Source organism: Phoxinus phoxinus, assembly GCF_949152265.1.
Source record: "Phoxinus phoxinus genome assembly, chromosome: 1".
Lineage (NCBI taxonomy): Eukaryota > Metazoa > Chordata > Actinopteri > Cypriniformes > Leuciscidae > Phoxinus > Phoxinus phoxinus.
Genome location: NC_136876.1, coordinates 23,321,368 through 23,349,301, shown reverse-complemented (window position 1 = coordinate 23,349,301; position 27,934 = coordinate 23,321,368). Strand labels below are relative to the sequence as shown.

At 37.9% G+C, this 27,934-nt stretch overlaps 2 protein-coding genes and 1 long non-coding RNA gene across 9 annotated transcripts; 1 reads left to right on the top strand and 2 right to left on the bottom strand.

Moving 5' to 3' along the window:
• Positions 1-232: 232 nt before the first annotated feature.
• phb (prohibitin) lies at positions 233-5,782 on the bottom strand. Of its 3 annotated transcripts, none has more exons than XM_079612324.1 (7): positions 4,999-5,782; positions 4,417-4,511; positions 4,124-4,285; positions 3,097-3,239; positions 2,187-2,303; positions 2,008-2,103; positions 233-1,176 (listed from the first exon to the last, which is right to left on the bottom strand). In XM_079612324.1, exons 2-7 carry the CDS (start codon positions 4,499-4,501, stop codon positions 964-966), a joined length of 816 nt encoding a protein of 271 aa, XP_079468450.1. In that variant the 5' UTR covers positions 4,502-4,511; positions 4,999-5,782; the 3' UTR covers positions 233-963. The 3 variants fall into 3 exon arrangements, with proteins under 3 accessions (XP_079468450.1, XP_079468451.1, XP_079468452.1); XM_079612325.1 differs by having other exon boundaries at positions 410-1,176; positions 5,003-5,031; XM_079612326.1 differs by lacking the exon at positions 4,999-5,782 and adding an exon at positions 4,663-4,994 and having other exon boundaries at positions 410-1,176; positions 4,417-4,576.
• mvp (major vault protein) lies at positions 5,183-26,861 on the top strand (the record flags this gene model as incomplete). 5 transcript variants are annotated; one of them, XM_079611877.1, is made up of 18 exons in its annotated part: positions 5,183-5,223; positions 5,773-5,877; positions 7,589-7,733; positions 8,482-8,677; positions 8,958-9,081; positions 10,948-11,079; positions 11,314-11,408; positions 11,648-11,884; positions 12,821-12,946; positions 13,798-13,992; positions 15,932-16,167; positions 16,388-16,585; positions 16,711-16,855; positions 21,765-21,976; positions 25,251-25,367; positions 25,458-25,584; positions 25,672-25,860; positions 26,041-26,861. In XM_079611877.1, the coding sequence occupies 16 exons, from the start codon at positions 7,597-7,599 to the stop codon at positions 26,164-26,166; spliced, it is 2,592 nt and encodes an 863-aa protein (XP_079468003.1). In that variant the 3' UTR covers positions 26,167-26,861. The 5 variants fall into 5 exon arrangements, with proteins under 5 accessions (XP_079468003.1, XP_079468001.1, XP_079468002.1 ...); XM_079611875.1 differs by having other exon boundaries at positions 13,795-13,992; XM_079611876.1 differs by lacking the exon at positions 5,183-5,223 and having other exon boundaries at positions 5,745-5,877.
• Positions 17,116-19,439, bottom strand: LOC306998609. The gene is made up of 3 exons (XR_013797616.1): positions 19,311-19,439; positions 18,371-18,473; positions 17,116-17,924 (listed from the first exon to the last, which is right to left on the bottom strand). It is a non-coding gene; the product is annotated as an uncharacterized lncRNA (long non-coding RNA).
• Positions 26,862-27,934: the final 1,073 nt, after the last annotated feature.

Below are 27,934 nucleotides of genomic sequence, written 5' to 3'. Positions count from 1 at the left end.
ATGCTCCTCTTACCACTGGATATCACTATTGGGTTTAAATTCTGATGGTTTGGGGTGGAAGAGATGTCTTGGCTAGTTTGTTGTAGTCTATTTTCCTTTATTTACCAGTTTCAAATTTTGGGTTGGGAATGAATATGACTAGGATTTTGTTTTGTTTCTTCCTTTGTTGTATTGTATGTAACAATGGATTTTGTGAAATTGTTAATAAAAATATTTAAACAATTTAGGCATTAGCAGTGAATAATAAATTGGTTTATATAGTATTCATTTATGAATGACACATACATTATGACTTCCTGTGTGTCTATAAATTAAAATAATGGATCTCTCATTATTACAGTTTCTCATTTTCAAGTAAGAACATTAAGAAGAACAATTTCTAAGACAATAAAAAACAACATTGAATTTCATTTGAAATGAGACGCATTCTATTGTATTTTGGTTTAATATAAATGAATCACTGTTTATTGATTATTTTATCAATTTGCCACAATCCTTCTGCCACGTACATATAAGAACAAAACATTTTCAAACCAAAAAAAAAACAACACCGCCGGTCCAGAGTGAGATTGATGTCAATCATCCAGCAGCATGGCACACATTGACAGTGCAGTCTGTGTGTCTCACTACTCATGAACGTACAATTTAATTTCAAACAATATCAACTCACATTTAGCAGAGAAGACATTTCAAATGCAAATATATATGCACCGGCAGTACATTTGCATACACACAGACTCTTTTCAATTGCTGTAACTACCTTGTGGCAGTCCATACTTTCAGGAAGTGAGCAAGTAAATTCTTGGACTAAAAGAGAAAAAACACAAGTTGTCTTTGCCTCTATAAAGTTTGCCTATATGCTGATCAGATAGTTGCATGGGGTCTACAGACATCATCTTTTCCAAAAGTAGCCAAATTTGGAACAAAAAAAAAAGAAGTGAGAGTGTGTGTCTAGTTTCCCTGTCACTGTGGTAACTGAAGGAGCGTTCCCTGTCCAGACGGGAGGTAGGTAACATTGCGGGAGCGGCTGAGCTGGAAGGCGATGTCCTCAGCTGCCTCCAGCTTCCTCAGCTCCACCAGGCCGTCACCAGCTACTGCTAGAGAATCAGCGATCAACAGCGCAGCCTGGGAGTCTCCTTCCGCTGATATAATGGCTGCCTGCTTCTGCTGTTCTGCCTGAGAGACAAATACAGAGACAAATGTTACATCACCTGTTGCTTATGGGAAAAACAAAAACAGTTTTCCATTTTAGATGCAAAAAAAAGATAATAACTTTTGAATCATTCATTTTGCCTTTAAAATATTAATTAAACATAAATATATACATACAACTCAAATATATACACTACCATTCAAACGTTTGAAGTAAGATTTCTTTAATGAAACCAGTATGTTTATTCAAGTCAGATTTCTGTCAAATAAATTCTCTTCTTGAACTTTTTATTCATCAAAGAATTTAGATTTATTTTATCGTGCTTTCTACAAAAATATTAAGCAGCAATTGTTTTCAACATTGATAATAATACAAAATGTTTCTTGAGCAGCAAATCAGCATTTTAGAATGATTTCTGAAGGATCATGTAATGACTGACTGTTTTTACTGTATTTTTGATCAAATAATTGGAGCCTTGGTCAGGACTTCTAAGATACTTCTTTCAAAACCATTAAATCTTACCGATCCCAAACTACTGAATGGTAGACTATTTAAAATGAGAAAAAAATACAATGGAATTATTTGGCCATTATCTTAATGCAGGGAGTATTCCACATACATTCCCACATTGTTTTGATGGTAAAAATCTGATATATTTTGCACATTTCATTTAGCAGGTGATTTTGGTGTTGATAGTGCGCATAACTGAAAACATTGAGAGTCATTTATTTAAACACTTAATAGATTAGGTTTGGTATCGAACTGGGGAGTAACTCAAAAGACAATTTTAACTTGCATTTGGCAAGTGTTTTTTTCAGACCATGCACTGAACTATTCCATTTAGAGGCTCTTACCTTCTCTACAACAAACCGGGCTCTCTCAGCCTCCTGCTGTGCAACCTGCTTCATCTCAACAGCCTCAGTGAACTCCTTGCCAAACGTCAGATGTGTCTGAGGGGAGAGAAACAAAAGGGTGAGACACTGGAGGAGAGAGAAACTGAAACATCAACAGAGAAAAAAAAAAAGGTCTTTACCAGAGAGACGTCATCTAGAATGAGACCGAAGGTGGATGCTCTTTCTGTCAGATCTTCACTGACCTGCCTGGACACCAGCTCTCTCTGAGTGATGAGCTCACCGGCATCAAAACGGGCCTGCGGAAAATTGATACACCTTAAAATTCCATTTAATCCATGCCAGGTTTTAGTTTCATCTTATGGTCCAACCATCAGTTTGAAGCTCAAAAATGAAGTCTATACATCCATTATATAAGAACTCCACACAGCTCCGGGGGGTTAATAAAGGCCTTCTGAAGCAAAACGATGAGTTTGTGTAAGAAAAATATTCATATTTAACATTAAAAAGTAAAATTCTAGCTTCTAGCCAAACGCCATTTTTGAGCTTCAAACTGATGGTTGCAATCCACTGCAATTATGAAGCTCAGAAGCGGCAGGGTGTTTATTAATATAACTGAAAGAACAAAGTCATATACACCTAGGATGGCTTGAGGGCGAGTAAATCATGGGGTAATTTTCATTTTAAAGTGAACTACTCCTTCAATTAAAGACGCTAGTAAACGTCTCCTATAAACTGCATGTTGAAAGCACTTAACCATGAACACAAAAGCCAAACCACAAATGGATTTTATTTAGTTAGCAAACATGTAACTATGATTGTTAAGATCTTTCCATCGATCAATTTCTTACTTTTACATTTAAAAGATTTCATGAGTTTAACTTACACCCTGCTTGTGGTCAGTCTGCACAATACCGATCAACATGCTTGTTTTGCTTTGCGGCCCCTTTAAATAAAGTTTCAAGACCAAGCTTTCGATCTACGTCAGAGGGTCCACGAATCTTTCTACAGTGTTGTTGGCAGGGCAGCAAGAGCAAATTTTGACGGGCTGAGTAGTGTACGTGTCTTCATGAAGTCATGCATGACACTCACCACTACAGCCTTCAGAACCTCAGTGGTGATGGAGGGCAGCACTCTCTCATCATAGTCCTCTCCGATACTCATGAAAATACGTGGCAGTTGTCCAGCAACTGGTCTGAACAGGATTCTCAGCGTGATGTTCACATTCTGCAAATCTGAGAAGGACAAAGACAGACCATAAGCCAGTTTTATTAGTAAAGACAAAAGAATGAACAGCAGAGAAGCAAGAAACCTCAATATATTGTGAGAGAAACTGAATGAAATAAACATTAAAGAATAGACAAGGAAGACATAAAAATTCTAGAACAAATGAATAACAGCAGCTAGTGGCATAACTTTGTTTTTAAAAAGTGGGTCGGGGTTGCAATAACAATTGCAGAAAAAAGAACATTACAATGTCCAGAAAATCAATTCCAATAGTACATTTGAGTTTAATTTATCGACAGAGAAGTCATGTTTAACGAGATAGTTTCATCCTTACATCCTTCAGTCCTGAGATTCTTCACGTCAGTGAATAAATATATAGATTCACATGGAACGCTTTTGTGCCTTAAGGGTCTGTTGGTAGAACTTTTGTTGAAGGGTTAGAGAGGTTTTGGGTTCTAATCTGCCCTTGTATAGTTTTTTTTCTCATTAAAACCAAAAGTGTTCATCAGTGATTGTATATCAACAGCAGGGAGACATTTATGTGAATTTGGTTGTGGATTTCTCAGGAGCGAATAGAGTCTCCGCAAGGGTGTTAAGCGATAGATTAACAAGCACCAAGAGAGAACAGATAACAGTGGCAACAACCACTCACCATGATTTCAAAAACACCACATTCCAGCACTAGATCCCCTCTTATTTAACACAAACTAATTAATTAATAATTAAATGGAGATGTTTCTTTCTGTAAGGTACATCCATCCGTTCCACGAGAAGTTTCAAAAAGTAGTGGGGACAATATGGACCCTGGCAAAAAGTGGTAGGGGACTTGTTCCACCCTCAAATTACGCATATGGCAGTCAGACAGAAACAGTAAAAGAATGGCATGATGTACCTTTGCTTCCAGTGATGACTGGCACATTACGTGGACGGGACCTGCAGTCAAAGATGATTGGCTTCTGTACCCAGGGTATAAGGAAGTGTGTGCCCTCCCCAACAACATCATCCTGGACACCTTGAAACCTGTTGAAGATGACAGCCCTGTGTCCCGCATCCACTGCAATGAAAAAACAAAAGATCTTCAAACACATTACAACACATAGCTTGACATATCAATTTTATAAACTCAATACTGTTTTATTAGGTACATTACACAGAATGTACGTAGTTGTGCACCACTGAACTTACCATTAAATAGAGCTGAATTAACTACACCTCCTCCGATGGCCAAGGCCAATCCCAGCTTTCCAATGGACTCAAAGAGTTTCGCCATGGCAACAATCCTGATGAGAGAAGCACATTCATCTCAATCATCGCTTCATGATGATCACTTATGAATGTAAAAGCCCTTAAATAATCAAAACATTCCGACCGGTTAGCTTTGACTCTTCAGCAGTGACATGACATGAATGAAACGTGCTAAGCCATTCTCACTTTGAGAGGGTCAGACATGGTCAGCGAAAAGCATCGGTAAAACAACCTTACAATCATAAAACACTCCAGATAAATTGGTATTTGCTAACACAATAACTTATATGAGAAATATCAACAGGGACTAAAATACTTCCGTCGTAGTGAAGTTTAATTAATTAGCCTGCTACACGCTAATGTTGCAACTGACATGCAATTATGTCCTGCTGCCAACCTTCCCACAAATATAAACCCATCATGCTCGTTTCCCTTTCAATAGTCACATTATAAGTATTGGCGCTGTGTAAACAAATACATCACATTCATCTTAAAATAATCTCTCCCAATGTGACCACTCACCCACTTGCGTTACGTTGTTAGATCACAGTGACCTCCACCAGAGCCTGCGCACGAGAAACACATGAAAAGGTGGTGTTTGAGCATGCGCAGAACCTTCAACATAGACTCCTCTGATTGGAGAGGGGGACACGGAAGAGAACGCCCCCGTGAGTAACAATAACTTTGATTGGGTGTACGCGGGTGCACGTCTGCTCGTTAGAAGTTAGAATCTATGGACACAGGCATGTGGGTGTTTCTGTTGGACCTTTGGCACTGACTGATGGCTTTTTGCAATTTAACTTAAACATTTCGTTAAACGTAGTAGCTGTAGTCTGTTTCGATTGATCTGTAATTGCTTGTGGTTTAGTTGCTGTTCTGCTGCTGGTTAGCAACAACAAACAAGAAAGAACAACTTTTTCATCGTATTAACAATACCAGAACAATACTAACCCTCACTAGTCTACTACAACAGGAAGTTGTATTCTCATATAAAAGCTATAGCCCCTATGGCTATGACCCTGGCCTGTAATAGGTACTATTACAGGGCCATTTAAATAGGATATCCTTTATAGTAGTGCAACATGGGAACTACATAAAGTGGCATTGACAATCATTTGATCGCAAAGCGAATAGTTGGATGATTTAAACTTTAAACTACGGTAATAAATAAATGAAATTAAATACTTGCTGAAATGTACTACATCAAGTACAGTAAGCCACGTGACACAGTGACTCCTGCTCCGGGAAATCCCACTGACCCCCCTCCTTCTCTGGATGCCACACCTCTCTTTCCAGTGCGTGTTATGGAGCATTGCGCAGCATTCATACAGCTGTCTTTAAACTGACGGATCCATACATCCTCGGACTGGCAGTTTTAAGGACGTATATTCTTCTGAAACTGTAAGTCTCGTTTATTTTGCAATAATTTGAAGGATAAGGATAACTTATAACTTAATAAGACAGCTATAATCTAATGTGGTTAGTTGTGAATGTTGCTTAATTAGTTGTTTGTGAATCGCGATGACATCAAATGCGAGCGAATGAAGATCTAATGCGCGGAGGACGATGCAAATATTTTATGTAAAGCAACGCAGCACATAAGCAAAACATTGACCGTGCTTGCATTTTTTAATTGCAGAATACTTTCGTTGTAAACTTGGACTTTAAATGAACATAAAGTAATTGTGATCTTTACACGCACAGTATAAAATAGACTAAACATTTGTTTTATCTGTGACGTCGCGTTAATCACATGCTTCCGTGGTATCACGCCGCACGCAGGCAATTCTTTTAGATGTCATGGATTCTTCTGGTTATATCGTCAATAAAATAAAAAAAGTCAAGTAAGTCTCTAATTTCCGCGTTCATCCTCGGTGTTTTACGATTGGCGCACCTTGAACATCGACAGCCCTCCTACTGACGTCATTGGATGCGGAAGAGTTGAATGATTGATTCAAAGACAAATGTGTTTGCTTTATGGGTTGTTGCTGTGGTGCTGAAAAATCAAATGTGAACTTGTTGTACAACACCCCTTAAACAAACAAACGACACGAAAAAGATTTCCTTTCTTTGTTTCTATTCTAAATGCAGCCAATATAATACTCAAATAATTTACGTGTGATGTATTAAATGTTTCTGTTAATTTGGTCACTTTTGTCATGCATCATGACAAAAGACAATTTGGTGAGGGTCAGTCAAAATATGTCCACTGTCTACGCAGACTATTACTAATGTCACATCTAGTAGTTTTGCTATAGTAGGCTTGATACATTTGCTTACATTACAATGTTAATTACAATTAACATCAGATTTAAAAAAAAGAAAGAATAAAAAACCTGTGTAAAAAATGAAACTCTTCAATGTGATATTATGGCTTATTGAACTAAGGTCACTTCTTTGCTTCACTTTAACAGTAAACTGTTACTGATAAAGTTTTAAGTTTTTATATAAATAGGCTATAATAGTGTTTGAATTATGCCATATTTTTCTAATTTCCAAAGTATGTTCTTTGTCAAAAAGCAACATCCACCCATACGTCTTTAAAGAACATTTAGATTACATTACATTGCATAACTGAATTTGTCAGCTACATTACCTGATATCACCGATTTATGGCAAGGAGTGATGAAAGAGTTGTGCAACATTCTTAGAGATTGGTGTTGTAATTGTGTGTGTGAGAGAAGAATTGACAGAATTTTCTGTTCCAATCTAAAATCCATTTTTTAGACTTGATGAAATCAACAACTTATCAACATTTTATCAGTTATAATCCCAGTTTAAAAAGACAACGAGCTAAGTGTTGTCATCTGACCCATAGCAGTGTTATCATGAATTAGCCCTAAAGAGATAAGAAGCTGAGGTGTGTTCACTCTTTAAAACTCTGCTGACCTTTATATTATTGGGTTTTTCATGCATAATACAAACTGACATAGACAATGAAAGTTTTTTAGAAATCGGTGGGCAAATGGATGCTGTCATAAACATTGAATCACATTGTGGGAGTAATATCACTGTATTACACATGACCATGGCCTGAATTTTATTTGATGTATTCTCTGGTCACTAATCTCTACATAATTCCAAATTAAACTTTATGAGGGTATGCTTGTAGGAACAAATATGGATGCTAATCAGCTGCTCGGTGCCTCGATCATCAGGATCCCGCCTCACCACTATATCCATGTCTTGGATCAGAACACCAACATTGCACGGGTGGAGATCGGCCCTCTCACCTATATACGCCAGGACAATGAAAGGTAACTTAGAAAACTGGAGGTTAACTACTGTATTGTGCAAATACCGTTGAAATACAGGTTCTGGCTGGCTTTAGCTTTTTACACCTGACCTAAATAGAATTGTTTCTTTTCTTTTTTTTCTACAAAGGGGCATTACTGGGGCATTAAATGCATTTGCAAATTAGTAGTGTGTGCAATTTTCAAACTGTGGTGAAGGAGAGAGTTGCTGGGAGACCATGTGTATTCAAGCCTATTTCCATTCCTTTAATGCCCAGAATCCAAACAACAGCTGATATGAACTATTTATTAATAGTGTTTGGATAGATTTTTTTCTGATTCATAGATTTGTTTTTAGTCCGTCATTTTTCTCTTTTAATCTTTTTTTTTTTTAGTTTCTGAGACTGATGTAAATGTTTGGGGTTGTAAGATTTGTTAATGTTTTTGAAATAAGTCTCTTATGCTTATTATCAAAGCTCCATTTATTTGATAAAACAAATATTTAACTATTTTAAAATGTAATTTACTTTAAATTAAATTTACTTTGATGTCAACAGCATCATTACTCCAGTCTTCAGTGTCACATGATCCTTCAGAAATCATTCTAATTTGATGATTTGGTGCTCAAGAAGCATTTCTGATTATTATCAATTTTAAAAATAGTTGTGCTACTTAATCTTGCTGGCCCAAACCTTTTGAATGTAGTGTATTACTGTATGTGATTGTGTTTACTTGCTCGTATGACTGAACTCATCCTCGCATTTTCTACCAGGGTTCTGTTTGCCCCTGTCCGCATGATCATGGTGCCGCCCAGGCACTATTGTGTTGTGCTCAACCCTGTCTCTCGTGATGATGAAGGCCGAGTTCAGTTTGACGTATCTGGGCAAGCTAAGCTCAGACATGCTGACCTGGAGATTCGCCTGACCCAGGATCCGTTCCCTCTTTACCCCGGTGAAGAGGTTCAAAAGGTATGAAGTTATTGTATGTCTGGGAAACATGTTGCTTTGCAGCTTGTGGCTTAAGAGCTCAGCCATGTGGGTAGTTTCAACAGGTTGTGGTTTCCGTCATGAGTCGCAAATCTGTGTGCCAAACCTATGAATTTCCCATCAGCTCATATTGAGTAGGTCAAAACAAGCACCATTTTGCACCAGTTAATGCCTGGTTCTGTCTTTAACATTTATTATAATTAAAGGTATATCATAATAGAAGTATTACTTACATATTCTTCTCTCTCTATAACTCTCGCAGGATGTGACACCGCTGCAGATTGTGTACCCGGACACAGCTCTGCGTCTGCAGGCCCTGCTGGACTTTGAAGAGGAGGGAGGAGAGAAGAGAGTAGCAGGAGACGAGTGGCTGTTTGAGGGACCAGGTACTAACATTAGCTTTAGCCAGCCTGGAGTAGTTTCCTCTTCAAAGCAAATATCAGTTGAAAATAATGAAGTTATAAAGTTATCAGGGAAAATAAAAGGCAGTAAAGTTATTCCCCAAAGCGAAATGCTACAGTATATAGAAGATTTTTTTATTTTATTTTGTTCCCCACACATAAAATACTTTTTGAAAATACCTTTCAAAAAGTTTCTTCTCTTATTCAGTGTTGCTTTTCCTAGTATTATTATGTTTAATTGAAAACATGTGTTTGAGGAAGTGGCCATGAAAAGGGAAGCGGGTTTATTCGGCATCAATTTTCAGATATTCACTACATTATGCTAAAGGTGCTGATCAATTGATAGATTAATATATAAGTCAACATGAAATGCCCTTTGCAACACAATTAACCTCCATAATATATGGTCCAAAGTAATGGTCTTTTCAAACTCAAGGAAAAATGAGTTAGATCTAAATATTGTTACTTATCAGGGTAAAACAATTGAGGTAGTTTCATCTTATAAATATTTAGGATTTTTAATTGATGATCATCTTTCTTTTAAGCTTCATATACAGAATTTAGTGAAAAAGTTGAAATTGAAGCTAGGTTTTTTCTTTAGGAACAAATCTTGTTTGACTTATTCTGCCAGAAAAAGGATAGTCGAGGCCACATTTCTCTCAATGATTGATTATGGTGATCTGTTGTATATGAATGCCCCATCAAAGTGTCTTCAGATGTTGGATGCTGTGTTTCATGGAGCTTTAAGGTTTATTTCAAATTGCAGACCCCTCACTCATCACTGTACACTTTACTCCACAGTAAATTTGCCCTCTCTGTCAAATCGCCGGCTTACTCACCTTTATATTTTTATTTATAAGGGCATCATAGGCAGACTACCATGCTACATATCCGAATTTCTTTCTTTTACACAGAGTACTTATGGTTTACGGTCCCAGAAAATTCTCTCATTGAATGTACCACAAGCCCGGACAGAGTTTTTCAAAAAGGCTTTCATGTTTTTTGGACCTTCGACTTGGAATGACCTACAGAAAACACTTAAAGTACAGTGTCTAGTTTCCTTGAATGATTTTAAACGTTATGTTAAATCTATAGAACATGAGTCCATCCACATGTGCAAATGTTTTAAGTAATGGCACTTTTATTTTGAAATGTACTTGAGTAGTCTTTGCCCTTTTTGTGTTTGTTTTGTGATTGTGTGATCTAATTTGTTCTGCTATCTTGGCCAGGTCTCTCTTGAAAAAGAGATTCTATATCTCAATGAGACTAACCTGGTTAAATAAAGGTTAAATAAATAATACAAAAAATATGACATTTCTGAGTGAAACTTCATTAGGAATTGATTAGATTGAATATCAATTGAATAGACCAGAATGAAGCCAGTTTGTGAAGTTTGTATTGAAAAGCTAATTCAATACAAATAGAGACATTTTTTGGGGGAATTGAATTCACAGATAAATTGTGCACAATAAAACCAGGAACATGTAGTAAATATGAGTCAAATTTCAGTCCACTTGCTTGCTCAAGAATTATGGTATAACATATATTAATAATTCTACTTAAAACCACAAAATGAGTAATTTTCTAAAACAGTAATGGTACATATCACAATATAATATAGCTGCTTATAAACAATGTGTATTGATAAAAAAAAAATTCAAACAAACCTAACTTGATTTTTGATTTCATGTTGACTTTGATTAGAAAAAAGTGTAAATTGTGAAAAGGAGGGATGCAAGTTACTCACAATCACAGTGTAGTGCATTGCATCCATTATAATGCATCCATACATTATTGATGACACCATATGATGTAAGATGTCTAACCTGCTGAGCATTTCTTCCCCGGCAGGGACGTACATTCCCAGAAAGGAGGTGGCGGTACTGGAAGTCATAAAGGCCACGGTGATCAGAGAGAATCAGGCCATTCGCCTCCGAGCACGGAAAGAGGGCCTGGACCGCAGTGGAGTCCAAAGAGTGACTGGTGCGTGAGACACACTTGCAGACATGCAGACATAAAAATATTTGTAATTGTCATAATTGACTCGCCATCATGTTGTTTTATTCTTCTGTGGCACATAAAAGAAGATATTTTGACAAATGTCCATACAATGATAATCATTGAGGTCCAGTCTTTTTTGTGCAAACGTAGTTGAAAGTTCATATTTTGCATGCATATTTAAAAACAAATGGCTAAAATTGTGTGTATGCGTCTCAGGTGAGGAATGGCAGGTCAGTAAGGTGGGAGCTTATCTGCCTGGAGCTCACGAAGAGGTTGTGGATATTGTCAATGCTTTCATCCTCACGGACAAGGTACCCACTTCTGTCCCTTTCTATACTATCACTTCATGTTTTTAATCTCTTGTTTCTCCATTCACACTTAAGTCTACCGGTAATGAGGGATGGGGGGTAATTGGTTCAACAGTAAGGTTAACGTATAGCACACATTAATTAAGGATGAAAGCACTTCACTAATGAAGTCACAGCTTCAGAGCACACTTTGGCCCCAGATGTAATTATCAATGCCTGCTTGTCATTTGGTCCTTCATTAGAAAGCTTTGCATGTGCGCGCTGTCCGGCCGTTCCGGGACGCCGGGAGCAGAGAGCGCCGCACTGGAGAAGAGTGGCTGGTGACTGTGGCAGACAGAGAAGCTCACATACCCTCTGTTTCCGAGGAGGTTGTCGGGGTGGTTGACGTGACGACTCTGAACAGCAGGCAGTACTGTGTGGTCCTGGACCCCGTGGGGGCCGATGGAAAACCTCAGCTCGGACAGAAGAGAGTGGTGAAGGTGAATGAACACAGGACAACTACAGCATTTAATGTTAAGTGCACTGAAGGCTGCTGCACTCGATAAACAATGGCCTAAATAAGTAGGACACTTAAGTCACTGGTTAAAAAAGAAAATATATAAAAATATATTAATGAAAATGGCATCTGCAAACTTCACTTAACCAATTTAGCATTTTTGGCTAAAATATATGCAATGAAAAGGAGTTGAGAGGGTCTAGGGTTTTTATTCCGTTCAAGTAATATTAAGTGTGCATTTCAATGCAGTTGTGTGCGAGATGTGTGTACAATTTTACAAATGTTTTTAAAAGTAAAAAAACAGTACAATTGAGATTACATTTTAAAATACCTGTTTTCTATTTAAATCCATTTTAAAATATAATTTGTTCCTGTGATGTCAAAGCTGAATTTTCAGCATCATTACTCCAGTCTTCAGTGTCACATGATCCTTCAGAAATCATTCTAATATGCTGATTTGATTCTCAGAAAACACTTCCTATTATTATCAATGTTGGAAACAGTCTTGCTGGTTGCTGCATACGATTTTTTTGTAGAAACTGTAATTCTATTAAATAGATTTTATTATTATTATTTATTTATTATTCTATAATTCTAATAAATAGAAATTCTTCTATGTAAAGCGCTTTGAGTGCCGAGAAAAGCGCTATATAAATATAATAAATTATTATTATTATCAATGATTATGTATTTGAAAAAGAGTTTATTTAAATGTATTTGAAATAGAAATGTTTTGTAACATATTATATTAATTTCTGACCAACAACTTTTATATACTCTTATAGAAAAACACAACTTATAGTTTTTGATTAATACCAATAACAAATTTTTATTTATTTCATTTTTTATTTAAATTAATTTCAAGTGTAACATGCACTGACTCTCTTTCTTCCTTATTCTATCCCTCCTTGTCTCACAGGGTGAGCGTTCCTTCTTCCTCAGACCCGGAGAGTATTTGGAGAACGGCATTCAGGATGTGTACGTGCTGTCTGAGGAGGAGGGGCTCGTGCTGCGTGCCGTCGAGGCCTTCATTGACACAGAGGGGGTACAGGACATCTTTAATCATCTATAATTAGTTACTAAAATAACCCTTTTAGTACATGATTAACTAGAAATTCAGTATATGAAGATTAGTATTTAGAGTTGTAGCATATGCATTCAGTGTTTAATAGGTGTTCTGAACACCTGCGCTCTGTGAGAGGAAAGACAAGAGAGCTCTGATTCATTCAAATAGTATTTAAACAAGGAGAGAAACAGAGTATAGGGTGAAAATGAAGGGAGGAGACCTGTTGTTGGAGATTTCTGAACAAAAGAAAACAAATAGATAGTGGGCTTATAGTGTTTGCCTAGTGTACACGGATATTACCTGTTTCGTAAGGTGCTGCCGTTGCCCCTTGATCCCAATTGTTAATTATGTCCCTTTCAGCCTTTTCACCCACTCGTTCTTCAGTTTGTGAACTGGGTTTGTGAATAGAGCGCTTCTGAAACTCATAATTCACCTTGTCATAAATTGTGTGAACAGGAAGAACTTGATTCTGGATCACTGAATATACTGTGTGAATGCAAGTCCCCATTCAACGCTGACATTTAGAGCACTTTAATGATAGACAGAGGGGGAAATAACTTCCTTCATTAATTCATTCCCTTCTTCCCCTTCTCTGTTATAAATACTTTAATTCCCATCCTAATTTTTGTCGATAAATATGATTTCAATCTGTTGCATTTCCTTTATTTTTATTTATTTTTATTATTCACTCTTGCTTATGCACACACACGCAGTCTGAACGTATGCCACTTGTGCTGCAGAGTCCGTCCCCACCCTACACTAATGTTTGCCATTGTTACTCCCTCCTTCTTTCTTTCACCCCATCTCTCCGCCCCGTGCCATTTCAGCAGGACAAGGTAGATGAAGAAGAAGGAGAAAAGCGGACCAAATTAAGGGGAACACAGCGTCGTCCAGGTGACCGCTGGATGCTGCGTGGGCCAGTCGAATATGTGCCGCCTGCCACAGTGGAGGTGATGCTTAGACGAGATGCTATCCCGCTGGATGAGAATGAGGGAATCTATGTCCGTGATATCAAATCTGGAAAGGCAAGATAAAAATGATCACATTTAATTTTCTTTGTTTTTCAGAATCTCATCATAAGGATATTATGAATCTTGTAGGCCTGAGAGTAGTTAAAGAAATAGACATTTTGCCTATCTTCACAGTGACAAAATTGTCATTTGTTTTAATGTGTCATCAAATCTAGCATCTAATGACATTTGATTTGATTTAGAAGCTACAGCGGAGGGGAAGATATTTAGTGAATATTGACTTAAAGGGCACCTATTATGACATTTAAAATGTTCCTAATGTTGTTGTGGGAGTCCCCAACAACAGTTTTACATGCATGCAATGACAAAAAACACTTTTGTTTTCGTATAATATGCATTTATTTTTACCTGATTTGCTCACCGACTCCCAAATGATTCGTTCAACGACTCGTTTTTCAAACCCCTCCTTTGCACGACGCTAATCTGCGTTGATTGGTCAGATGACCCAGCAGTGTTTACAGAGATAATACTTATTTTTAACACGGAGTACAATGATGCTTTTATCAATTAAATTGTATTATAATAATGATTATAGTCCACTGCTTTATAGTTTGTAGTAAAAAACGAAAAATAATATAAATAATTTAATGTTATGTTAGCGAACATAGCCCAGAGTTCATATTGTAAAAGCACAATCAGTCTTTGTTTGCGTTAGCCCGATGCATAAACCATAACGTTTTTACAAAAAAAAAAAAATGCAGTTACGTTACTACGAGGTATTACTCTATTCTTTAGACAACTCCGAAAACAACGACAAACACTTCACATATCTCAATACAATTGTCATTGAAGACCTAGAAGCTAAACGGTGCTTACACAACAAACAAAATAATTATTAAGCATGCGACATAAAAATAAAATATAAAAGCAACAATTATTAATAACACTTACAGGTTGTGATACGGAGGAGGAAGCTGATGCAAATACACTTAGAAATGAACCTTCCTTCAATATCAGCGGCTCGCGAATCCAAGTTTGATTGCATTTAAAAAGCAATCGTTTTCAAAATGACGCGAACAAAGCACAAGGCTCGGACTATACTTCTGTGGTATAGTGAATGGTAGCCACTTAGTCTTCAAATGCTCCTCCTTGGGCAGATGAAAAGAGTTGGCTTTTGAGTCGCACTTCAGAACACAGCGTCTCGTCGCCATGATATTTTCCCTGCTGGCCTTGGAGCGCAATAAGTGGGCGTATCGTATTCAAATAACTTGACAAGTTGACGTCATCTAGTCAGAGAAAAAGCTTCGGTCTTCTAACGATTCATAAAAATGACTCCGAGTCGACTCTTACTTTTGAAAGACAATAACTTTATATACGGTGCACTTTCATATTTCAAACTTTGCAGGATGTTTTTGTTCACTTAGATCTATGTTATACACTACATGAAAGGTAAATTTCAAAATTCCATAATAGGTGCCCTTTAAATTTCAGACATGGCTGTCATAAGGCTTCAGAATAGTATTATAATAATATACTAATATAATAGTTATTTTATAATAATAATAATATATTTATTATATTGAAAACATAAATTGTATTCATTTTGGAGTTTGGCAGCCCCAGTCTCTATTCACTTTTATTATAAGGAAAAGTGGCTAGGATGAAAAATCCACCTTTTCTGTTCGGCAGAAGAAAAAGTAATATGCATTTGGGAAAATATGAGGATAAAAATAAAGAGAGGATTTGTTCTTTTTGAGGTGAACTATTCCTTCTATTCCTAATTCTATTTCAGTTTAGTACATTCTGGAAATTATTGTAAGATAATAAGGAAGACTCATGTTTCTAATTGGAGAACTATAACTTGAGTTCAATTAATTTAATTAATATTGATACAACAAAACAAACACAAGGGTAAACGGTAAAACTACACAAACAGCAACACAATGAAATTAAAGTGCTTCATATCCCCGCTGACTTTATGTCTGGTTTTCAGGTGCGTGCCGTGATTGGTCAGACATACATGCTAACGCAGGATGAGGAATTGTGGGAGAAAGAGCTTCCAGCCAATGTAGAGACTCTTCTGGCCCAATCCCGCGACCCGCTAGCTGACCGCTCTGATCGAGGAAGGAACTTTGGGGAAGCTGAGAGAGATAAAACCAGAGTGGTGTCTTATCGTATCCCACACAATGCGGCCGTGCAGGTGTACGACTACAGAGAGAAGAAGGCCAGGTAATGCAATGTAGTTTGTTTGAGTGACAGTCATATAATTATGCAGCGTCTTTCCTAAGACATTGTTCACATCTGCCATTTTTCTTAGTTTCTATACAATTCTTCTTATGAGTCTTTTCATTTGTTTCAAAATCTTATGCATGCTATTCGTGTTGTGTATTTGTTACAGTTATAAGTTAAAAACCTAAATTTTCTCTTTTACATTCTGTGTCTCTCACAGGGTGATGTTTGGACCTGAGATGGTGATGCTGGGCCCTGATGAGCAGTTTACGATTCTCTCCCTTTCCGGAGACAAACCCAAACATCCTAATGTCATCAAAACCATTTGTCTCTTGCTTGGCCCAGACTTCTGTACCGACATCATCACCATAGAGACGGCTGACCATGCCCGCTTGCAGCTGCAGCTCTCTTACAACTGGTGCGTGGTGTGCGTGTGCTCTAAAGCCTTATTCGAAATGTCTCGAGGACTACAAATGAAGTGCAAATAGACTATATATCATTAAGCTGATTAAAAATAATATCTTTCTTTCTTTCGGGTATCAGGCACTTTGACATCAAACTGCCTGCTGATGCGGCCCAGGCTGCGACTCTGTTCTCAGTGCCAGACTTTGTGGGCGATGCATGCAAGGCCATCGCTTCGAGAATCAGAGGAGCAGTTGCCTCAGTGCAGTTTGACGACTTCCACAAGGTATGTGACACACCTTTAGAGCTTTATTGCTCTGATACTTCTCTTTCCTACATGTTTAGTGTCCAGACATTAAGCCATAATTGTGTTGCAATGAGTGATTCTGTGCAAACCTGAAAACCCATAGACAAAACCCTCAACAGTTTAGATCTTTTACATAGCTAGCCGCTGCAATCGTAATTGTGTGTTTGTCCCCCTCCAATGTAAGATTAAGCCTCTAAAAAGAAGTCAAGAACACATAAAAAAATCACTATACCATGATTAATGCTAATAGCTGAATTTGATTGACAACGCATTATAACAGACACAAAAGTCTAAGAAAATTCAAATCACAATATGCTTTAAACAATTATCAAAACATGATTAAAAGACAGTGGATTTAAAATCATTGATTGCTTTAAAACTAGATTACTCTCAAGAAGTGTGATTCCATTACTAATTGGTTGATTGTGTGAAAAATATTGGTAAGGTTTAATCAGTTATGAAACATGTAGTTGCCATATATCGGTAATGATTATATTCTTTAATTGGGTGTTTTCAAACCACAAGGGCAGTTTTGCTCTTTTACTTATATGCCAGGTACATGTCCATGCCTTTGTTGCCATCCTTCAGGTTCTTGTTAATAACGATATTAACCTTTGTATACTCATCCCAAGACTGTGGATTGACCAGTAGAACCATGGCGTTTATCGGTGAGCCACAATTTCCTTTAATGTGCCACAGATAGATGCTTTTTCCAATGGTTCCTTTATTAAGATCAGCATTGACTCTCTTGAACCCTTTAATGCGAAGGTTAGACTCTTCCCGGGCAGATGTGGAAACATCAAGAGCAGTGAGAGCTTTGTGCCGATGAGTGAGAGCTTATGTCGGCACTGCGCCGATACCAAATGAAAATTTGGTTTCCACCAGCACCACGATTGGTGTCTTCATCCACACGAGTGAAGCCCAGATCAAACAGGTGCTTGTCAGCATAGAAGTCGACAGATGCTGCGACCTCACAGATGTAGCTCGACTTCTCTCTCTTCACCCACAGATAGATATAGTTTTAGCACAGAGTAAATACTGTATAGTTCTGCAACAGAAGCAATATATGATTTGCTTATGTAATTTAAATAAAATAAAAAAAAACATAATTACTGTCTGTTACATTTATTTACATTTCATTTTTAAACTACACATTATCTTGAAAACAATGATTATATTCAAGAGTGCATCTGGCACTCAAAAATATTATGGGTGCCCTGGAAAGGATACAAAATGCATTTTTTTTTTTTATCTCTCTACATTCAGTTTGTTAAGTATCTAAAGCTATTAAAGTAATCATGTTTGTAAAAGCAATTATTAATTATATTAATTGAACAACAGTAATACTTTTAAATATGGATCATGACCATTTTGCTTACATATATTTTTGATCAAATATTTTGTACAAAATGTCAGCAAAAAGTTGGAAAAGTTCAACAACTCTTTAAACAAAATTGCAGAGTTTTTCATCAGATCAGTACATCACACCCTTACCTGTAAATACAGGACCTTTCTGAGTGTTGAAGAAGACAGCTGTTCGACTGAAGATCTTCCTTTGGTGGTGATGCGTTTATAATTTGGTCTTTTATATGGGTTCCTTAAAAGGCGTTGGCACATGTTAGCCAACTATATTTTAACAGAAACTTGTGGTGCCCAAAATCGATAAATCGTATGATTGAGGTTTTTTTTTTTTTTTTGAAAGTAAAACACATTGTTCGTAAAACACTGCATAAATCGCAGAATGTGATTACAGATCACAAACATTTCATACATTTCAACAAAATGATACTCACATTATTGATGGCTTTTAACTAAACTATATGTATGTATCACTGTTTACTTTATTTAAGCTTTCACAGTATCTTAGAGGACATTCTTTTCTAATGTTTCTTTTTATATCTACTCTCCTCTATTCTAAAAAAAGAAAAGTACTACGTTAGATTGAACTGCGAAGGGTCATAGCACTTACTGTTGTCCTACTGCTAGTTTTATTGCTTCTTGTTCTCATTTGTAAGTCGCTTTGGATAAAAGCATCTGCTAAATGAATAAATGTATATGGATAAGATCAATTTGTTATGGCATACAAGATTTTTTCATGTTTTTTTTTATTCTGTCCATAAACATGCCTTGAACACTTGTCCAGCAAATTTTTTTTTTTAGTAAAAAGTCTTATTTCAGTGAATACTTTAGTAGTCAAGGCACGTGTATTCAAAGCTAATAAGGCTAATAAGTTTGCATGGCAGTACAACACATTAACTTTTAATTCATACAAAAAATTGGGAGCCCAGGAAATTATTTTCACAACCTATGATTTTGATGTAATTAAATGTTTTTCTTTTCTCTGCAACAGCGACCCCCAAAATAACTATAGTTATAAACAACTATACTATGCTGTATGGAGTTTTTCTACTAAAATGAATAATTTTTTTATTACCTGTGTGTGAAGGGGTTGTAATCTCACAATAAAATTATCCACTTGGCGGGTTTTGCTATTACCTCTGAAAGCAAGTATTCCAATTCTATGTGATGCTCCGGGTCGGATTTGCCGCGAAATCCAGTGACGTGACTGAGACCTGCATGCGCGCTCCCGAGCGTCTCGCCTCTCGCCTCGTCTACTGACTTTGCACTCAACAGCGACGACACAGTCGACACTGCAACTTTATGACATGGAGTCTGCTAATACTAGGAAACGACTAGCACAACACAGACTCCAACACAAACTCCACATAATAAAACAAAACAAAAGAAAGGACGCGCACGAGCACTCGCTTGTAAACGTATAGGGCTTGGGCGTCGTGACGTCATACTTGGCGTGGCGGCCATGTTGATGGCCTCGCGAATGTAAACATAACGTTACAGCAAGTGGAACGAGTAGAAAAAGCAGAGTTGGAAGAAAGAAAAAAGATGTTAAGATCCCGAAAAGGATGTGGAATTTACCGTGATACACTAAATAAGGAAGCCAGGGACCGGTATGTGGACAAAATCGGTACTATTAACGGTTTGGATCCATTTAAATTTGGAAACAAAGAGTTGAGCACCGACAACGACTTGCTGCCGCCGGTTTGCATAACCGATATCTTCGGCTACCTAGTTTGTTTTGTGAGCGCCTACACCTCAGAACAGTTCTGAAGCTACAAATCATTGGAGTCGCATGTACAGTTCACCAATGGGTGGGTTTAGGAGCTGCAGATCATAAAGCCGGAACAGGTGTTACGGTCGGATCAACTGGGGATCATGTTAACTGGGGACGCGCGCGTGCACGCTGATAGTTTTACCTGGATTTCCAGCAGATGTTAAACGGCGACAGATTCATGCACTATTTTACGGATCACCGATTAAAAACTAATATTTCACCAGTTGTATGCGAATATGCGCGGTATGCGAATAACGCGCTTTGTTTTTGCAGTGTATATTCCTGCGTGTTTGACGCAATTTCAAAAGAAGTTTAACATACTTTAGTGTCAAGCTCAGTCCACATACCGGTCCCTGGCTTCCTTATTTAGTGTATCACGGTAAATTCCACATCCTTTTCGGGATTTTAACATCTTTTTTCTTTCTTCCAACTCTGCTTTTTCTACTCGTTCCACTTGCTTTAACGTTATGTTTACATTCGCGAGGCCATCAACATGGCCGCCACGCCAAGTATGACGTCACGACGCCCAAGCCCTATTGGTTGCAATCTGAAACATCACCGCTAGATGCCGCTGAAAACTCCATACAGCACCTTTAAAGTAATTTTACAAAATCAAGAACTGAAATGAGCTGTTACAGCCGTTTTGGACAAGGCTTTTGGACAAGGCTTTTGGATAAATCTCTATCAAGTTTGCACAACAATACAGGAATTTGGCAATATTAGTCTATTCCTCCTCACACACTTCCTTGAGCTTTACCAAGTTTGTGATAGAATGGCAGTGGAGAGCCATTTTTAGGTCTTTCGTCGATGTACAATGAGGTTAAGGTCAGTTTTCTGACTGGGCCACTCAAGGATTTGTTAGTTTTCTTTCTTTTTTATTCCAATGATCCAGATGAAACTCCTTTGCTACTTTCAGCAGAGAGGAGTAGGTTTATAATCTAAAATACCCATGTATTGTGATGCATTTCTATTTACATCAATATTCAACAGATTACGAGTTCCTGCTGCTGAAAAGTCCCTTCCTAAAATTCAAACACTAGTGTATTTGACTGTTTTACTGTATTTTAGAGAGATTGTGTTACCCAAGTGCAGTGTTAGCTTTATACTAAAAATACCCTTTACTTTTGAGTAAAAAGTCTCAGTCGCATCAGAGTATGATACTTTTTGCTACTCTTTCACAATGCGATATTAAATTACTATCACATTTACTTGTATCAGAAATCTTGTAAATATGTTACTTCTCTAAACTAATCAATGTTGTGTCAAATGACACACCGAAAAAGAAAGATCAAGAGAAACAAAGGGATCAGCAATAAATTGTGGATGAGGGAAATTGATCTCCCACAAACAGCCACATCCTATACTGAGCACTGCATGTTTCAGTTTTAAAAAACAACAACATAATTCCACAAACAGGATTCATGCAATCAATAAGAAAGTGACAGCATTGGAGATGTGTATAATACTGCTGACAAGGTTAGAACTAAATAGAAAACTATTTTTAAAAGGGTAGCCTAATCCAAAATACTAGAAGTAGAAGCAGTCAAATCAAACAAAATCCCACTTCCAGTTGAAGAAACCTGGAAACAAAGTCCAGATATAATATCAATGAATGTTAGGAACTGTCCTTCATGTAACATTCAATGATGGTTCAAAAAAAATCTGGCTCAGTCGTTCAAATCCTGACTTTAAAACCATGCCCAAGTCGTATTTGTCCTTGTCTACTCTGATCATATGAATCTATTTCTCTTTCAGAACTCCATCAGGATCATCTGTTCGTCCGTCTTTGGTTTTGATGAGAAGCTCGCGGTGCGGTCCAGTCTGCGCTTTAACCAGAACGGGTTAGTTATCAGCAGTGTGGACATTCAGTCTGTGGAGCCGGTGGATCAGCGCACTCGCGACGCTTTGCAAAAGAGCGTGCAACTAGCCATCGAGATCACCACCAACTCACAGGAGGCTGCCGCACGGTACAAACCAAACACTTCATCTCTCTCTCTGTATGATGCATTTTTCCCCTTCAAATCTTTATATTCATATTTTTCACATTCAATAATTAAAATGGTTAAACATTTAAGTTATTTAATTTAAATAGAGGTATTTAAATATGTGAGGTATAATTATTGAAATTGGTAAAATTTCTTATTTTACAGATTTTAACATTATTACACACCGCACAGACAAGGTTGTGTCAAATGACATACCGAAAAAGAAAGATCAAGTGAAACAAAGGGATCAGCAATAAATTGCGGATGAGGGAACTTGATCTCCCACAAACAGCCACATCCTATACTGAGCACTGCATGTTTCAGATCTGAAAACCTAACCATAGAATTCCACAAACACGATTCATGCAATCAATAAGAAAGTGAAATTTTATGAAGAAAAGTTTGTGCAATCACAGGAAAATTGACAGCATTGGAGATGTGTATAATACTGCTGACAAGGTTAGAAGTAAATATAAAACTATTTTTAAAAGGGTAATCCAAAATACTAATATCCAATAAACAGGTGAAGTAAAAGCAAAATGTGGAGGCAGTCAAATCAGACAAAATAACCCTTCCAGCAGCAGATTTTTTTTTTAATATATATATATAAAAGTGTATATATAAATAATTACCAGCATGTCAGAATTAATAATTATAACAATTATAACAATTTACATTGATTAGCCCTAGAAAAATTACTTTTTATTTTAAGTGTATTGTCATTACCGTTCAATTCAATTCACATTTATTTGTATAGCGCTTTTCACAATACACATCGTTTCAAAGCAGCTTTACAGAAAGTCCACCTTACAATTTAGAGAGATCTTTTATCAGAGGTAACTAAGTCAGGGGTTCTCAAAGTTTTGATAGGTGAGGGCCAATTTAGGAGCCCAACATTGAACTGAGGGCCGCCAAAGGGGCGGGGGAGAAAAAGAAAAAGAAAATCCCATTTGAAATAATTTTAATGACCAGGTTGCATCTCTACAGTTTAAATTTACTGCAATAAACACATTTTAATTTATAACTGAGGCTAAACCTGGCAAAACTTGTGAAAATCTTGAGAAAAATTGCAATTCAAACAAAATCCCTGGGGTTCTCTACCCTCAACAGACAAATTTTGGATATAACAGTCCTGTGTGCAGTCCATTTCAAGTACGAGAGAGAGAGAGAGAGAGAGAGAGAGAGAGAGAGAGAGAGAGAGCGCGCAGAGAGAGAACAGAGAGACAGACAGACAGAGAGAGAGAGAGAGAGAGAAAACAGAGAGACAGACAGAGAGAGAGACAGACAGAGAGAGAGAGAAACTTTTAAAATAGAAGCTTACCAAACAAGTCATCATCATCATGCATATCATCATATCATTGCCTGTCAGTCGTGTTGCCATTATTACAGATTTGCGCAAATGTTTTGCCCTATTATTAGCCTATCTATCTATTTTAATCCGTAATTGAAAAATGAACGGTTGTTGTCTTTTTGAAACGAAACACTTCTCAAAACGTCTTTTTGAACACCAAAATTTTAATTTGAAACACCAACTGCTGCGCAAAAAAAGTAAATATCGACGAATTTTCAGATTTTTGTTTATGACTTTTTGACACTTTTTTTAAACATTGTTGTATTTTATTTGACAAAAGCACAACGTTTTATTGTTATTATGAGTTCACATAAATAAAAGTAGTTGCGAATAATGTATTATTATTTTCTGTATGACCAGAAATTAGATAAAAAATGTAAGGTAATGGAAACGAGGCTATTAATAAGCTTGTCATTAAATCACACTGAATATTGATTACTTGGTCAACATACCCTTTTAAATTGCAATGGGATTTGAATTGCAATGGGATTTGTGGTGCTGTTTTCGGTTGGCCACGATTCGTCTGATGTTCCTCTGTTGCAATTACCTTCTTGCAGCTCAGGCAAACGACTTTATCCGACCCGTGAGGTTCGACAAAGTAATCGTTTGTACATTTATCTTGAAACTGCCTTTTCTCCTCGCTAACATGACGTTTTTTTCTCGAAGGGCCAGGCTCCCGCCCTGGCTCTCGCTCCATCATCTCCATCTAATGGCGCTTTTCCACTGCATGGTACGGCTCGGTTCGGTACGGCTCGCTTCGGCTCGCTTTAAATGGTACCACCTCTGTTGAGGTTCCAAGCGTACCGTACCGATACTAAACGTGACGTGAAACACTGCAGATCACTGATTGGTCACACAGAATCGTCACTTCAGCGTCATTGTATTTGCAACACGAGACATTAAACCCGCTAGATTTAAATAGCCAGACAACAGCCAACGCAGTAGCACCTGTTTTTAGAGTATTTACTTGACAAAATAAGTTAAAAAAAATCACAAAAGAAATGGCTGAATCGTGGTCAGTGGACGAGGTGCAGACGTTCCTCTCGTTGATTGCCGCCGGACCTACAAACAGTGTAGGGACAAAGAGGCGACAACTATTAACGATCAGTCCCACCCACTTTGAAACGGTACTCCTGCAGTGGAAAAGCAACCGATCTAAAGCGAACCGTGCCGTACCGAGTTGAGTCGTACCACGCAGTGGAAAAGCGAAGCGAGCCGAACCGTTCCGCGCCGAGACCAACCGTACCGAGCCGAACCGAGCCGTACCATGCAGTGGAAAAGCGCCATAACGTTACAGACAACCGTTCCGTTGATGCCTTCTGGGAGTGAGGTCAAGTGCGATCGGTCGTAATTACCGCTTATGCCTATAGATGCCGCTAAACACCACTAAACGAAAAAATATTTTTTCAAAGCAATGAACAGTTTTAACAGTTTTACAAATGTTATCAGATGTTATCGCGGGCCGCCAGAAATGTTTCGGCCCGCGGGCCGCACTTTGAGAACCAATGGTCTAAGTTATGTATTTCAGAAATGAACATATACAAAATCACAGTTAGCTAAAAATGTATTCATTAAAACAATGTAATAATTTAAGGCAGAAACAATGAGCTCATTGAAGTTATGAATACTTGTTTGTTAACAAATGATTATGACATTTAGAAAAATGTAGCATTGGTGCATGTTGATAGTTGTGGTGTGGACTCTGCTATTCTATCCATCCTTGGTGTGAATGGGCCTTTAGCCTGATGTATTTCTTTGAATCCCATTCTCAGTCTCTTCGTTTATCTTAATTCACACAAGCAATGCTTTACTGTTTTGCTTTGAGGAAGAATCAAGCTTCTGTTATTCTTCCAGCTCTCCACGTTTGTCTGTCGTGCACAATTACACTCATTTCCCTTCTTTCAGACATGAAGCAGAGCGTCTGGAGCAGGAGGCTCGGGGTCGCCTGGAGAGGCAGAAGATCTCAGACCAGGCAGAGTCAGAGAAGGCGAGGAAGGAGCTGCTGGAGCTGGAGGCCCAGAGGTGAGTTCACTGCACGAGCCAGTGCTATGCTCAAGCCATTGTGCTCATTTAACATTTTCACGGATAATAATCAATGTGTGTGCATCCCAGTGCTGCAGTGGAGAGCACAGGAGCAGCGAAGGCCGAGGCACAATCTAAAGCCGAGGCTGCTCGTATACATGGAGAGGCAGCGGTCGAAGAGGCCAAACTCAAAGCAGAGGCTCAGAAAATCGAGGCTGTATGTCCTCCAAAATGTGCTAGATCTCATCTTTATCTGTTCTTACCCTATTGGATTTTGACCATTTCCCTCTCCTCTGCGTGTCAGGACTCTGAGCTGGCCCGTCTGTGTAAGGCACGTGAGCAGGAGCTGAGCTACAAGAAGGAGACCGACCGAATGGAGGTGGAGAAGCGGCAGAAGCTGGCAGAGATTGAGAGTCTGCGCTTGAAGCAGTTGATCGAGAACCTGGGCGCCGATACCCTGAAGGAAATGGCCCGAGCCGGACCCGAACTACAGGTAAGTGAACTCAAGAACTTTGAAATAGCAAATGAACATCTTTCTATAGAGGCTTTGCATCATAAATGGTTTCATAATACCATTTTGAACGGATGTGAGGTGTGAAAAGATTCTACTGTTTCAATATTTTGTCAACTATTTATCTCAAACGTACCGTTTTTTTGTTGTTGTCTTCTGCAGGTGAAGCTCCTGCAGTCTTTGGGTCTGAAGTCTACTCTTATTACAGATGGCTCCTCTCCTATTAATCTCTTTTCTACTGCTAATGGCCTCCTGGGGGCACTGCAGGGCAAAGACCAAGATGAATAAATAAAAAACAGGGGAGACAGAGGTTAAGAGGCCTTATACCACATGAAATGCATAAATAAAACGGTGATGTTATACTCCATGTTGTAGTTCATGCTATTAATAGCTAATACATTAAACCCATGAAAATGCAACTTTAGCAGTACCCTTGTTGTCCTGTTTTTCATGTGAACTTTATTTTTTTGTTTTCGGTTTACTAACACATTTGTTTTTTCAAGCCTTTACTTTGTGTTATTGTGTTATGTTGAAATGTGCCTAGGGTGTCTTTATACTATTCATAATCAGTAGTTAATTCCAAAGTTTTTTATTCAGCTCTTCTTTTTCCAGCAATAAAACATTTTTTTATTGTCTAATAATGCCTTCTCAAATATCAAATAAAATATTTTGCATTTGCGTCAGCTGTCTTCCAACACTTGTTAATAAATATGGCAGGGGCTCTCGACTCTTGCCCTCAATGTTAAGAGTTTCAGAGTTTAGCTCTTACCTGGATCAGACTCAACTGCCTATATTAGTATTCCTGAAGACCTTGATTAGCTTGTTCAAATGTGTTTGATTAGGGATGAGGAGGTAAACTGCAGGAAAGTGGAGCTCTAGGGCCAGAGTTGATAACCCCTGAAATACGGGTTGTGAATGCTTGTGTTTCAGTGTTTGGCCACATGTCGGCGCTGCCATATAAAAAGTGGTGGCGGGGGATTTTCGTGACACGAATCATGTTACTGACTCTCCTGCTCAAAGCAGTTAATTTAAATTTTAAACTAATTAATTTAAATGTTATATTTGCAAAGCCAAATGCCCAATAATACACTTTCACATACACAATCTTTGATCATATTACAAATGAGCAAATCATTATAATGCAGTTAAAGGGTAACTAAACACTAAACCAACTTTTTTTAGTTAATGATCTGTACGAATGGAGCTTCATAAATGCTGTTCATTGATTCGAGTACTTTTTTTAACATTTGAGTATAAAGTGTTTTAATTTTCAAATATATGGTGTAAAACCGTCTGAGTGCTGCCCTCTTCAGGTTAAACGGAATCTCCTGAAGTAGGGGTACTCTCTGACGTAGGGTACTCTCTGACGCTGCGAGCTCACCACGCCCCTGGTATAAAAGCATCTGGTTCCGTCAACACCAGAGCGAGTCATGAGCTGGAAATTGGAATTACGAGTTTTGAAAACGATCAGGATAGCGTATTTTAGCATCTAGTTAGCATAGCATTTATAGTTATTTAGATTATTTTGTGTAGCCTAGGTAGTTATTTAGCATAGTTGTTAGTGTTGTTAGAAGCATAGTTAGTTAGTAGCATAGTATTGCATCAGTTAGGATAGTGTAGATTTTTAGCATTAGGTTTATCTATATTTAGTACAGTGGTTAGGCTGGTATAGGTGTAGTGTTGCCGGTTGCAACAGCACTGCTGGACTGTATAACTTCCCACCAGACTTAGAAATTAGGCGCCAGTGTTTACATGCAGTTGTGTGCCAAACGCTGCTCTTCCTGCATGGACTCCACAACCGCCGGCGCGTTTTGCTGGATATTTTTTTTCACATAGCGGCAAAATATGCTTAACGTAGGTCAATAGTAATAATCCACTCAGATACTGGACCCATTCTCTCTAGCGCGGCTGCTTCGCTAGCATCGTCGGATGCCGATCGCGAGGTGGGATTTAATGCGATGCGACACCGCAGTTTGAGCTAGCGGCTCGAATTGATATGATTTTAGCTCTGTGTCCACAGACAATTCCTCCACTTCAGGTGAGAAAAGTCCTCAAC

Bases quoted from the DNA above. Each gene is read 5' to 3' on its own strand.
- phb (XM_079612324.1), bottom strand. From the start codon at position 4,501: ATGGCGAAACTCTTTGAGTCCATTGGAAAGCTGGGATTGGCCTTGGCC. The intron at 3,240-4,123 runs GTACATCATGCC...TGTCCTTCTCAG, and splicing joins AGTCATCACTGGAAGCAAAG to ATTTGCAGAATGTGAACATC. The intron at 1,177-2,007 runs GTAAGAGCCTCT...TTTGTCTCTCAG, and splicing joins CCCGGTTTGTTGTAGAGAAG to GCAGAACAGCAGAAGCAGGC.